Below are 15,133 nucleotides of genomic sequence, written 5' to 3' on the forward strand. Positions count from 1 at the left end.
AGGAAATATTCTGTCATTAGTTGGAGGTTATTTAGCAAGCTTAGCAACTTTGGTCATTTGACTTTTGTTTGACTGCAGTTAAAGTTTGTATGATTCGACAACGCTATATTCAGGTTGCACTCTGTGCCTCCTCAGCGCGCTCTGTGACAAGATAGTCTAGGCCTACTGCTGAAATGCGCTGAATTAATTGAGCAACATCATAAAACTCAGAATTTATGAAGGGCCTGTTTCGCAATTCACAACAAAGTCTTTACAATGTGGCGCAGCACCTGTCTTATTTTGGGAGAACCCTGGTATTGTGACCATATCTTGGTTTTAAACGCTTTAAAATGGGCACTTCCGATTTTTACGGTATTTCCTGGGACTAAGGTAAATATGAATTATTCCTGGTATTGAAACTTGGTAGATTCTCGGGAAAATATTACTCCCTAACACATACAGAAGTAATCTCAGACAGATCCAGCTCAGAGGCCCAGCTCATTAGCTCCATAAGCAGCAGATTTTAATTTAGAATGGAAAATGAATGTGTTTATGCAACAAATGTTAATGCATCAAATCGATTTGTTCTCTAATCAAACCGAATTGCACTGAATCGTTTCAAACTAAAACGTATCGTTCCTGTATCATATCGGAGCCCATGTATCTAGATATGAATCGAATCGTCTTGAAAGGGAGATGCATATCCCTAATACTCGGCTATATTCAGATGCATTGCCAATACAGTTAACATGCCTGGAAATGCATGCCTGTCTATTGGTAACCCATTCTAAGACGTACTAAGAGCTAACATAATATTCTTATTATGTTAGTCAGGGTGAACAAGAGGGTGCTCGTTGATGGTAGCCAGTGGAATGTGGAGACTGGACCGAGGTAACTAGAGACCAAGTGTTGGTCAAAGCCTGACCAATAGGTAGGGAAGCAATGTGGCCAAGTAGCTCCCGAGTGGCGCAGTGGTCTAAGGCACTGCATCTCAGTGCTTGAGGCGTCACTACAGACCTCCTGGTTCGACTCCAGGCTGTATCACAACCGGCCATGATTGGGAGTCCCGTAGGGCGGCGCACAATTGGCCCAGCGTCGTCCGAGTTTGGCCGGTGTAGGCCGTCATTGCAAATAAGAATTTGTTCTTAACTGACTTGCCTAGTTAAATAAAGGAGAAAAAAAAAAGTTATAAAATAAAATAAAAATGAGGGAAGCACGGGCATATTCAGTCGGGCGAAAACGTCTCTGAATGGAGTAAAGGGGGAGGATACTACCTGAACCTGTCCAATGAGAACACAATAATCCATTGCAAAATCTTTCGATAGGCTGTGTACAGAAACTATTCATACCCCTTGACTTATTCCAGATTTGTTGTGTTACAGCCTGAATTCAAAATGGGTTAAAATATTATTTTTTCTCTCCCATCCATCCACACACACACACACACTACCCTATAATGTCGAAGTGAAAACATGTTTTTAGAAATGTTTGCAAATGTATTGAAAATGAAATACAGTATCTCATTTACATAAGTATTCACACCCGAGTCAATACTTTGTAGAAGCACCTTTAGTAGAGATTACACCTGTGAGTCTTTCTGGGTAAGTCTATAAGAGCTTTCCATTTACATTTTAGTCATTCAGCAGACGCTCTTATCCAGAGCGACTTACAGTTAGTGCATACATTTTCATACTGGCCCCCCGTGGGAATCGAACCCACAACCCTGATGTTGCAAACGCCATGCTCGACTCTTTCCACACCTGGGTTGTGCAACAATTGCCCATTACTATTTTCAAAATTCGTCAAGCTCTGTCAAATTGGTTGTTGATCATTGCTAGACCACCATTTGCATGTATTGCCATAGATCTTCAAGTAGATTTAAGTCAAAAGTGTACAGTGCATTCGGAAAGACCCCTTCTCCACATTTTGTTACATTACAACCGTACTCTAAAATTGATAAAATTATTATTCTTCCTCATCAATACCCCATAATGACAAAGAGAAAATAGGTTTTTAGAAACTTTGCACATTTATTAAAAATTAAAACAGAAATACCTTATTTACATAGGTATTCAGACCCTTTTCTATGAGATGAAATTAAGCTCAGGTGCATCCTGTTTCCATTGATCATCCTTGAGATGTTTCTACAACTTGATTGGAGTTCTCCTGTGATAAATTCAATTGGATTGGACATGATTTGGAAAGGCACACACCTGTCTATATAAGGTCCCACAGTTGACAGTGCATGTCAGAGCAAAAACCAAGCCATGAGGTCGAAGGAATTGTCCGTTGAGCTCTGAGACAGGATTGTGTCGAGGCACAGATCTGGGGAAGGGTACAAACACATTTCTGCAGCATTGAAGGTCCACAAGAAAAGAGGCCTCCATCATTCTTAAATGGAAGTTTGGAACCAACAATACTCTACCTAGAGCTGGCCGCCAAGCCAAACTGAGCAATTGGGGGAGAAGGGCCTTGGTTAGGGAGGTGACCAAGAACCCGATGGTCACACTGACAGAGCTCCAGAGTTCCTCTGTGGAGATGGGGGAACCTTCCAGAAGGACAACCATCTCTGCAGCACTCCACCAATCAAGTATTTATGGTTGAGTGGCCAGACGGAAGCCACTCCTCAGTAAAAGGCACACGACAGCCCGGTTTGAGTTTGCCAAAAGGCACCTAAATGACTCTCAGACCATGAGAAACAAGATTCTCTGGTCTGATGAAACCAAGATTGAACTCTTTGGCCTGAATGCCAAGCGTCACTTCTGGAGGAAACCTGGTATCATTCCTACAGTGAAGCATGGTGGTGGCACCATCATGCTGTGGGGTTGTTTTTCAGCGGCAGGGACTGGGAGACTAGTCAGGATCGAGGGAAAGATGAACGGAGAAAAATAGAGAGATCCTATATGAAAACCTGCTCCAGAGCACTCAGGACCTCAGACTGGGGCGAAGGTTCACCTTCCAACAGGACAACAACCCTAAGCACACAGCCAAGACAACGCAGGAGTGGCTTCGGGACAAGTCTCTGAATGTCCTTGAATGGCCCAGCAAGAGCCCAGACTTGAACCAGATCGAACATCTCTAGATAGACCATAGCTGTACAGTGACGCTCCCCATCCAACCTGACAGAGCTTGAGAGGATCTGCAGAAAATAATGAGAGAAACTCCCCAAATACAGGTGTGCCAAGCTTGTAGCATCATACCCAAGAAGACTCGAGGCTGTAATCGCTGCCAAAGGTGCTTCAACAAAGTACTGAGTAAAGGGTCTGAATACTTATGTAAATGTGATATAATTTCTTTTATTTTAAATACATTTTCTAAAATGTCTAAAAACCTGTTTTGCTTTGTCATTATGGGGTATTGTGTGTAGATTGATAAGGGAAGTTTTAAATTCATTTTAGAATAAGGCTGTAACGTAACAAAATGTGGAAAAAGTAAAGGGGTCTGAATACTTTCCGAATGCACTGTAACTCGGCCACTCAGGAACATTCACTGACTTCTTGGTAAGCAACTGTACTGTAGATTTGGCCTTGTGTTTTAGGTTTTTGTCCTGCTGAAAAGTGAATTCATCTCCCAGTGTCTGGTGGAAAGCAGTCTGAACCAGGTTCTCTCTAGGATTTTGCCTGTGCTGAGCTCCATTCCATTTCTTTTTTATCCTGAAAAACTCCCCAGTCCTTAATGATTACAAGCATACCCATAGCATGATGCAGCCACCACTATGCTTGAAAATATGGAGAGTGGTACTCAGTAATGTGTTGTATTGGATTTGCCCCAAACATAACTTTAAGTCCTAAATACAAAGTGTTAATTGCTTTGCCACATTTTTTGCAGTATTACTTTAGTGCTTTGTTGAAAACAGGATGCATGTTTTGGAATATTTATATTCTGTACAGACTTCTTTTCACTCTGTCAATTTGGTTAGTATTGTGGAGTAACTACAATGTTGATCCATCCTCAGTTTTCTCCCATCACAGCCATTAAACTCTGTAACTGTTTTAAAGTTGGCCTCGTGAAATCCTTGAGTGGTTTCCTTCCTCTCCGGCAACTGTGTTAGGAGGGACGCCTGTACCTTTGTAGTGACTGGGTGTATTGATACACCATCCAAAGTGTAATTAATAACTTCCCCATGCTCAAAGGGATATACAGTGTGGAAAAAAAGTATTTAGTCAGCCACCAATTGTGCAACTTCTCCCACTTAAAAAGATGAGAGAGGCCTGTAATTTTCATCATAGGTACACGTCAACTATGACAGACAGAATGAGAAGAAAAAAAAAAATCCAGAAAATCACATTGTAGGATTTGTAATGAATTTATTTGCAAATTATGGTGGAAAATAAGTATTTGGTCAATATCAAAAGTTTCTCAATACGTTGTTATATACCCTTTGTTGGCAATGACACAGGTCAAACGTTTTCTGTAAGTCTTCACAAGGTTTTCACACACTGTTGCTGGTATTTTGGCCCATTCCTCCATGCAGATCTCCTCTAGAGCAGTGATGTTTTGGGGCTGTCGCTGGGCAACACGGACTTTCAACTCCCTCCAAAGATTTTCTATGGGTTTGAGATCTGGAGACTGGCTAGGCCACTCCAGGACCTTGAAATGCTTCTTACGAAGCCACTCCTTCGTTGCCTGGGCGGTGTGTTTGGGATCATTGTCATGCTGAAAGACCCAGCCACGTTTCATCTTCAATGCCCTTGCTGATGGAAGGAGGTTTTCACTCAACATCTCACGATACATGGCCCCATTCATTCTTTCCTTTACACGGATCAGTCGTCCTGGTCCCTTTGCAGAAAAACAGCCCCAAAGCATGATGTTTCCACCCCCATGCTTCACAGTAGGTATGGTGTTCTTTGGATGCAACTCAGCATTCTTTGTCCTCCAAACACGACGAGTTGAGTTTTTACCAAAAAGTTCTATTTTGGTTTCATCTGACCATATGACATTCTCCCAATCCTCTTCTGGATCATCCAAATGCACTCTAGCAAACTTCAGACGGGCCTGGACATGTACTGGCTTAAGCAGGGGGACACGTCTTGCACTGCAGGATTTGAGTCCCTGGCGGCGTAGTGTGTTACTGATGGTAGGCTTTGTTACTTTGGTCCCAGCTCTCTGCAGGTCATTCACTAGGTCCCCCCGTGTGGTTCTGGGATTTTTGCTCACCGTTCTTGTGATCATTTTGACCCCACGGGGTGAGATCTTGCGTGGAGCCCCAGAACGAGGGAGATTATCAGTGGTCTTGTATGTCTTCCATTTCCTAATAATTGCTCCCACAGTTGATTTCTTCAAACCAAGCTGCTTACCTATTGCAGATTCAGTCTTCCCAGCCTGGTGCAGGTCTACAATTTTGTTTCTGGTGTCCTTTGATAGCTCTTTGGTCTTGGCCATAATGGAGTTTGGAGTGTGACTGTTTGAGGTTGTGGACAGGTGTCTTTTATACTGATAACAAGTTCAAACAGGTGCCATTAATACAGGTAACGAGTGGAGGACAGAGGAGCCTCTTAAAGAAGAAGTTACAGGTCTGTGAGAGCCAGAAATCTTGCTTGTTTGTAGGTGACCAAATACTTATTTTCCACCATAATTTGCAAATAAATTCATAAAAAAATCCTACAATGTGATTTTCTGGAATTCTTTCTCTCAATTTGTCTGTCATAGTTGACGTGTACCTATGATGAAAATTACAGGCCTCTCTCATCTTTTTAAGTGGGAGAACTTGCACAATTGGTGGCTGACTAAATACTTTTTCCCCCACTGTATATATATATATATATATATTTTAACGCATCTACCAATAGGTGCCCTTCTTTGCGAGGCATTTGAATACCTCCCTGGTCTTTGTGGTTGAATCTGTGTTTGAAATTCGCTGCTCGACTGAGGGACCTTACAGATGTGTGTGGTACAGAGATGAGGTAGTCATTCAAAAATAATGTTAAACACTATTATTGCACACAGAGTGAGTCCATGCAACTTATTATGTGACTTGTTAAGCACATTTTTACTCCTGAATTTATTTAAGCATGCCATAACAAAGGGGTTGAATACTTATTGACTCAACACATTTCAGCTTTTCATTTTTAATTAATTTGTAAACATTTCGAAAAACATAATTCCACATTGACATTATGGGGTATTGTGTGTAGGCCAGTGACCAAAAAAATCTACATTTAATAAAATGTTTAATTCAGGCTGTAACACAACAAAATGTGGAAAAAGTCCAGGGGTGTGAATACTTTCTGAAGGCACTGTAAATACACTGGTTGGTATCCAAAGAACAGCGTAGCTCCCCTTAGAAGGCAGAAAAAAACACATATCCTGAATTGTTTCAGTGGTTTCAACTCACCAACTGTATAAATGGAGACATGCATCCAATGTAAGACATGGGAGAGGAGAGAGTCTGCAAACTATGCAAAACTAAGCCGTGTTGTGGTGGTTTGGCCTCCATACCTTCCTGAGCTGCTGCTCCTTCTGCAGCCTGGCAGTCTTGGCCGGGTCCGACACCTGGTTCCTGTAGTTCTCACAGGCCGTGATCCTGGACTGGGTCAGCTGCACCGTGCCCTCCAGGTAGGCCTTCCAAACCGTGTACATGTTCCTGTGACGACACGCACACGTGCACACAGGCGCGCACGCGCGCACACACACACACACACAGGGACAAACGTTAAACTGTTATGGAGACAAATACATTTGACATGTTCTACCTTGTTGTTTACATGTTACACTTGTGCATAACTGTATACATACTGGTAAGCATAATTATGGAGAAATAACACATTTTTGTCCATTTCACTTGAGGGGGAGAGAGTGACAATAATTGACAATAAGATTTCTGATGATTCCACAGTGACGATGAGATTTCTGATGATGCCACTCTTTGCCGAGAGGTCTTACCTGTGGTCTGTGGGCTCCTCTGGTAGGCTGGCTGGCCATTCCCTCTTCAGGTACTGATTGGCCAGCTTGTGTAGAGCCTACGGGGGAGGAAGAAGACAGAAGACATTTAACCTTTGAACTCCTGACCCACTTTCTACCCCACCCCCCCAGATACTGCTGCTTCCAAGGCCTCTCATGATGACCTTGGCCTGGGTCGTGTTCAATAGGCATGAAACGGAGCAAAATAGTCCGGAAAGGAGAAGGTACTATCTAATCCTAGAGGGCCACTGATGTGGCGATCAACCTACTCCCTCACATCTGATTCCAGCGACCAATCCAGAGCCTGAGCGTCTTCTTTTTTGGGGAATCCCGATGGACGACGTCATCGAATAGGCCGTCATCACGACCACCGCCCACCCTGCTTCCCCGCAAGAAATGCAGGAGAGGACAATGTAGGAAGACGGCAACACCTGAAGTCCCTGACACATACACGGAGCAAGACACGGTAATTGGAGGAGTGGCCAGAAAAAAGCCATTGCTTAAAAAAAAGGCAGCAAAATAGGAAAAATGTCAAGGGGGTGAATACTTTTGCAAGCCACTGTACCTTCCACGATCCACACTGCTCCTATCTCAGTGGGGTCTCCCAAAAACCCATTGGTCAGAGCTGTGAAAATCTGTTTGAATATACCATACACATTTCCAGGTATGTTGCAATCATTATGTTCCAATGGTTTGTTAAAGACATCCACTTTCTGATAGCGCACTAATTATTCAAGTTGGATTTAAACAGAACTGTGCAGAACAGCTGCATATTCAATAATATGAGATCCATTTCTTTAAAGGCACTTTGCTTCAAAGGGATAAAATGATAATGTCCAATTACAAGCCATGTTGGAGTAGTAGTGTACCCGTTGAGCTAGCATTGATATATGGAGATTTAAGATAATGTTTTGGTTCATCCTGATGAAGGATGTCTTATAGGGAAATAGTTAGATTGTTCTTATATAGTGACCAATGGAGGAAGATATTATGGATATTATGGATTGTGATTTGTCATGTAATGTCATATGTCACTCAGTCTACAGTGAGAACTCTGCTAGACTCGGGCTGATGTTGTCCTCCCCAGGGGGACTGAGCTACACTCACTTGAACCAGGAAGTTTCTTTCAGGGCCACTGTGCCCTAGAGACCCACCCTTGGGCTTTGGCCCTACTGTCAGGGCCTGTGTGTGTGTTAAATATGATTTATGCATTCTTGAAAAATAGTAATAATACCAGTAATAACAATGGTTGATTATGATGCTAACAACGTGGATATTCAAGTTATAACACTGTTTGAAGTTTAATAAGATATTGTATTTGTAGCAGATTTTTTCCCAATAAAAACACTGACCCATCAAAAAAAATACAAAAATAAAAGACAGTAATTAACTTGTCCAACAAGTCTATATCTGATACAGTGGGGGAAAAAAAGTATTTAGTCAGCCACCAATTGTGCAAGTTCTCCCACTTAAAAAGATGAGAGAGGCCTGTAATTTTCATCATAGGTACACGTCAACTATGACAGACAAAATGAGAAAAAGACTTTCCAGAAAATCACATTGTAGGATTTTTTTATGAATTTATTTGCAAATTATGGTGGAAAATAAGTATTTGGTCAATAACAAAAGTTTCTCAATACTTTGTTATATACCCGTTGTTGGCAATGACACAGGTCAAACGTTTTCTGTAAGTCTTCACAAGGTTTTCACACACTGTTGCTGGTATTTTGGCCCATTCCTCCATGCAGATCTCCTCTAGAGCAGTGATGTTTTGGGGCTGTCGCTGGGCAACACGGACTTTCAACTCCCTCCAAAGATGTTCTATGGGGTTGAGATCTGGAGACTGGCTAGGCCACTCCAGGACCTTGAAATGCTTCTTATGAAGCCACTCCTTCGTTACCCGGGCGGTGTGCTTGGGATCATTGTCATGCTGAAAGACCCAGCCACGTTTCATCTTCAATGCCCTTGCTGATGGAAGGAGGTTTTCACTCAAAATCTCACGATACATGGCCCCATTCATTCTTTCCTTTACACGGATCAGTCGTCCTGGTCCCTTTGCAGAAAAACAGCCCCAAAGCATGATGTTTCCACCCCCATGCTTCACAGTAGGTATGGTGTTCTTTGGATGCAACTCAGCATTCTTTGTCCTCCAAACACGACGAGTTGAGTTTTTACCAAAAATTTCTATTTTTGTTTCATCTGACCATATGACATTCTCCCAATCCTCTTCTGGATCATCCAAATGCACTCTAGCAAAACTTCAGACGGGCCTGGACATTTACTGGCTTAAGCAGGGGGACACGTCTGGCACTGCAGGATTTGAGTCCCTGGCGGCGTAGTGTGTTACTGATGGTAGGCTTTGTTACTTTGGTCCCAGCTCTCTGCAGGTCATTCACTAGGTCCCCCCGTGTGGTTCTGGGATTTTTGCTCACCGTTCTTGTGATCATTTTGACCCCACGGGGTGAGATCTTGCGTGGAGCCCCAGAACGAGGGAGATTATCAGTGGTCTTGTATGTCTTCCATTTCCTAATAATTGCTCCCACAGTTGATTTCTTCAAACCAAGCTGCTTACCTATTGCAGATTCAGTCTTCCCAGCCTGGTGCAGGTCTACAATTTTGTTTCTGGTGTCCTTTGACAGCTCTTTGGTCTTGGCCATAGTGGAGTTTGGAGTGTGACTGTTTGAGGTTGTGGACAGGTGTCTTTTATATTGATTACAAGTTCAAACAGGTGCCATTAATACAGGTAACGAGTGGAGGACAGAGGAGCCTCTTAAAGAAGAAGTTACAGGTCTGTGAGAGCCAGAAATCTTGCTTGTTTGTAGGTGACCAAAAACGTATTTTCCACCATAATTTGCAAATAAATTCATTAAAAATCCTACAATGTGATTTTCTGGATTTTTTTTCCTCAATTTGTCTGTCATAGTTGACGTGTACCTATGATGAAAATTACAGGCCTCTCTCATCTTTTTAAGTGGGAGAACTTGCACAATTGGTGGCTGACTAAATACTTTTTTCCCCCACTGTACATGTTAATCTGCCCTAGGTAAGGAACTATCATTTGTCCCAACATCACAGGCCAATGACTTTGATACAGTTATACTTTCAAAAGTTGTTCCGCAGTTTGAGTGACTGAGTTTTTTGGTAATGGGTTTTCTCCCTATACACCTGCCAATGTTAATCCATTGAACGATATTAGTAACCAGACAGGTAACGGTGCTAATGTTTTTCCCATTGATAACCTGAATGACGATGAACTTGACTCTCGCCCTGAGGACATGACTAGGGAAAATATATATTTTAAGAGGAAGAGCACAAATTTACCATCCAAAATAAATCCCTCTCTTGAAACATATTGCCGCCTAGTTGAGAAAGATGTACATAATATCCTGGCTAAGAAAAAAAGAATACAAGGTATTCCACAATATGTCCAAAGCAGAGAAAGAATCTCTTATTGAACTCAACAATGACTCCAGTATCATTATAAAACCTGCCGTCAAAGGAGGTGCAATAGTGATACAAAATGCTGCAGACTATGAAAAGGAAATTCTGAGACAACTTAGTGATGCTGAATTTGACAAAAGACTCCCTAAGGACCCTACTGATCAATTCAAGTCTCTGATCCATGATAAATTGTCTAAATGTTTTGAATGAAGGGGAAATTACAAAGACAGAATATGAGTATATGAAAGTTGACTGCCCAATCACACCTGTCATATATGCTCTCCCCAAAATTCACAAGAGCATGATGCCAGCTATACCAGGCAGGCCCATTGTGAGTAGTAACGGATCTCTGACAGAGAATATCTCTACCTTTGTAGACTATTTTGTGAAACCCTGGGCGATCTCCCTTCCCACATATACCAGAGACTCTATTGATTTTATTATTCTTTTGAAATCGTCGGACAATATACCTGAAAATTAAATTCTGTGTACTTTTGATGTTACCAGTCTATATACTATCATCCCCCATCAGGGCGGCCTAAAGGCCCTCAAGTTCTACCTCAATGAACGTCCCCCTAATGCCCTTCCCAGCACCAATTGTATTTGTGGACTTGGCTGAACTGGTACTAACCTCCAACTATTTTCTCTTCAGAGGATACTTTTTCTTCCAGACCAGAGGGACAGCAATGGGGAGCACTATGGCTCCTAATTATGCTAACCTACAGTGCCTTCGGAGAGTATTCAGACCCCTTGACTTTTTCCACATTGTTACGTTACAGCCTTATTCTAAAATTGATTAAATACATAAAAATCCTCAGCAATCTACACACAATACCCCATAATGACAAAGCGAAAACAGGTTTTTAGACATTTTAGCAAAATCCTTTGCTATGAAACTCGAAATTGAGCTCAGGTGCGTCCTGTTTCCATTTATCATCCTTGAGATGTTTCTAAAACTTGATTGGAGTCCACCAGTGGTAAATTCAATTGATTGGACATGATTTGGAAAGGCACACACCTGTCTATATAAGGTCCCACAGTTGACAGTGCATGTCAGAGTAAAACCCAAGCCATGAGGTCGAAGGAATTGTCCGTAGAGCTCCGAGACAGGATTGTGTCGAGGCACAGATCTGGGGAAGGGTCCCTAAATATTTCTGCAGCATTGAAGGTCCCCAAGAACACAGTGGCCTCCATCATTCTTAAATGAAAGATGTTTGGAACCACCAAGACTCTTCCTAGAGCTGGCCGCCCGGCCAAACTGAGCAATCAGGGGAGAAGGGCCTTGGTCAGGGAGGTGACCAAGAACTTGATGGTCACTGACAGAGCTCTATAGTTCCTCTGTGGAGATGGGAGAACCTTCCAGAAGGACAACCATCTATGCAGCACTCCACCAAATCAGGCCTTTATGGTAGAGTGGCCAGACGGAAGCCACTCCTCAGTAAAAGGCACATGACCACCCGCTTGGAGTTTGACAAAAGGAACCTAAAGACTCTCAGACCATGAGAAACAAGATTCTCTGGTCTGATGAAACCAAGATTTAACTCTTTGGCCTGAATGCCAAGCATCACGTCTGGAGGAAACCTGGCACCATCCCTACGGTGAAGTATGGTGGTGGCAGCATCATGCTGTGAGGATGTTTTTCCAGTAGCAGGGACTGGGAGACTAGTCAGGATCGATGGAAAGATGAACGGCGCAAAGTACAGAGAGATCCTTGATGAAAACCTGCTCCAGAGCGCTCAGGACCTCAGACTGGGGCGAAGGTTCACCTTCCAACAGAACAACGACCCTAAGCACACAGCCAAGACAACGCAAGAGTGGCTTCGGGACAAGACTCTGAATATCCTTGAGTGGCCCAGCCAGAGCCCGGACTTGAACCCGATCGAACATCTCTGGAGAGACCTGAAAATACCTGTGCAGCAACGCAGAGAAGAATGGGAGAAACTCCCCAAATACAGGTGTGCCAAGCTTGTAGAGTCATACCCAATAAGACTCGATGCTGTAATCGCTGCCAAAGGTGCTTCAACAAAGTACTAAGTAAAGGGTCTGAATACTTATGTAAATGTGATTTCAGTATTTAATAAATTAGCAAATATTTCAAATAACCTGTTTTTGCTTTGTCATTATGGGGTATTGTGTGTAGATTGATGAGAAAAACAAACATTTTAAATCAATTTTAGAATAAGGCTGTAAAGTAACAAAATATGGAAAAGGTCAAGGGGTCTGAACACTTTCCGAAGGCACTGTATATCTAGGAATGTTTGAAAAACAGGTGGTGCTGAATCCAGACCTTAAACCTTTTCTCTCCAATATTCTCCTAATTCTGAGATATATAAGGATGATATTTTCGAGATGTATACAGGGACCCAGGAAGAACTCTTCGAATTCCATGCCTATCTAAACTATGAATGAACACCTTAGTTTCAACATGAACTATGACCGATCACAAATCAGTTTTCTTGATGTGATGGTTAAGGACAAAACCTCCCGTAAAACACCAGTCTCCACGTCAACAGCGAAGAGGTGACTCCGGGATGCTGACCTTCTAGGCAGAGTTGCAAAGAAAAAGCCATATCTCAGACTGGACAATAAAAATAAAAGATTAAGATCTTTGCAACTCTGCCTAGAAGGTCAGCATCCCGGAGTCGCCTCTTCACTGTTGACGTTGAGACTGGTGTTTTGCGGGTACTATTTAATGAAGTTGCAAGTTGAGGACCTGTGAGGCGTCTGTTTCTCAAACTAGACACTAATGTATTTGTCCTCTTGCTCAGTTCTTCACCGGGGCCACCCACTCCTCTTTCTATTCTGGTTAGAGCCAGTTTGCGCTGTTCTGTGAAGGGAGTAGTACACAGCGTTGTACGAGATCTTCAATTTCTTGGCAATTTCTCGCATGGAATAGACTGAAGAGCTTCAGAAGAAAGTTATTTGTTTCTGGCCATTTTGAGCATGTAATCGAACCTACAATTGCTGATGCTCCAGATACTCAACTAGTCTCAAGAAGGCCAGTTTTATTGCTTCTTTAAATCAGCACAACAGTTTTCAGCTGTGCTAACATTATTGCAAAAGGGTTTTCTAATGATCAATTAGCCTTTTAAAATGATAAACCTGGATTAGCAAACACAACGTGCCATTGGAACACAGGACTGATGGTTGCTGATAATGGGCCTCTGTACGCCTATGTTGATATACCATTAAAAATCAGCCGTTTCCAGCTACAATAGCAATTTACAACATTAACCATGTCTACACTGTATTTCTGATCACTTTGATGTTATTTTAATGAACAAAAAAATGAATTGCTTTTCTTTCAAAAACAAGGACATTTCTATGTGACCCCAAACTTTTGAATGGTAGTGTACACACACACACACTCTCTCTACCGGTCAAATGTTTTAGAACAACTACTCATTCAAGGGTTTTTCTTTGTTTTCTACATTGTAGAATAATAGTGAAGATATCAAAACTATGAAATAACACATATTGAATCATGTAGGAACCAAAAAAGTGTTAAACAAATCAAAATATATTTTACATTTGAGATTCTTCAAATACCTACCATTTGCCTTGATAACGGCTTTGCACACTCTTAGCATTCTCTCAACCAGCTTCATGAGGTAGTCACCTGGAATGCATTTCAAATAAGCTCAAATAAGCAAATAGAAACGACAGTCCATCAATATTTTAAGACATGAAGGTCAGTTAATCCAGAAAATGGCAAGAACTTTGAAAGTTCATTCAAGTGCAGTCGCAAAAACCATAAAGCGCTATGATGAAACTGGCTCTCATGAAGGTTTTCACACACTGTTGCTGGTATTTTGGCCCATTCCTCCATGCAGATCTCCTCTAGAGCAGTGATGTTTTGGGGCTGTCGCTGGGCAACACGGACTTTCAACTCCCTCCAAAGATTTTTTATGGGGTTGAGATCTGGAGACTGGCTAGGCCACTCCAGGACCTTGAAATGCTTCTTACGAAGCCACTCCTTCGTTGCCCGGGCGGTGTGTTTGGGATCATTGTCATGCTGAAAGACCCAGCCACGTTTAATCTTCAATGCCCTTGCTGATGGAAGGAGGTTTTCACTCAAAATCTCACGATACATGGCCCCATTCATTCTTTCCTTTACACGGATCAGTCGTCCTGGTCCCTTTGCAGAAAAACAGCCCCAAAGCATGATGTTTCCACCCCCATGCTTCACAGTAGGTATGGTGTTCTTTGGATGCAACTCAGCATTCTTTGTCCTCCAAACACGACGAGTTGAGTTTTTACCAAAAAGTTCTATTTTGGTTTCATCTGACCATATGACATTCTCCCAATCCTCTTCTGGATCATCCAAATGCACTCTAGCAAACTTCAGACAGGCCTTGACATGTACTGGCTTAAGCAGGGGGACACGTCTGGCACTGCAGGATTTGAGTCCCTGGCGGCGTAGTGTGTTACTGATGGTAGGCTTTGTTACTTTGGTCCCAGCTCTCTGCAGGTCATTCACTAGGTCCCCCCGTGTGGTTCTGGGATTTTTGCTCACCGTTCTCGTGATCATTTTGACCCCACGGGGTGAGATCTTGCGTGGAGCCCCAGAACGAGGGAGATTATCAGTGGTCTTGTATGTCTTCCATTTCCTAATAATTGCTCCCACAGTTGATTTCTTCAAACCAAGCTGCTTACCTATTGCAGATTCAGTCTTCCCAGCCTGGTGCAGGTCTACAATTTTGTTTCTGGTGTCCTTTGACAGCTCTTTGGTCTTGGCCATAGTGGAGTTTGGAGTGTGACTGTTTGAGGTTGTGGACAGGTGTCTTTTATACTGATAACAAGTTCAAAGAGG

The 15,133-nt window shown here is 42.5% G+C and overlaps 1 protein-coding gene across 1 annotated transcript in view; it reads right to left on the reverse strand.

Annotated features, from left to right (window-relative positions):
* The window catches only part of LOC311142778 (F-BAR and double SH3 domains protein 2-like), a 56,560-nt gene that overhangs the window by 22,053 nt on the left and 19,374 nt on the right, over positions 1–15,133 (reverse strand). Inside the window, exons 4-5 of the mRNA XM_084178449.1 lie at positions 6,862–6,938; positions 6,418–6,562 (exon numbers count right to left, since the gene is read on the reverse strand). Coding sequence (XP_084034575.1) covers positions 6,418–6,562; positions 6,862–6,938 — 222 coding nt within the window. The remainder of the gene's footprint in view (positions 1–6,417; positions 6,563–6,861; positions 6,939–15,133) is intronic.

The sequence above is a fragment of the Coregonus lavaretus genome (assembly GCF_964263955.1).
Source record: "Coregonus lavaretus genome assembly, chromosome: 15".
Taxonomy (NCBI): domain Eukaryota; kingdom Metazoa; phylum Chordata; class Actinopteri; order Salmoniformes; family Salmonidae; genus Coregonus; species Coregonus lavaretus.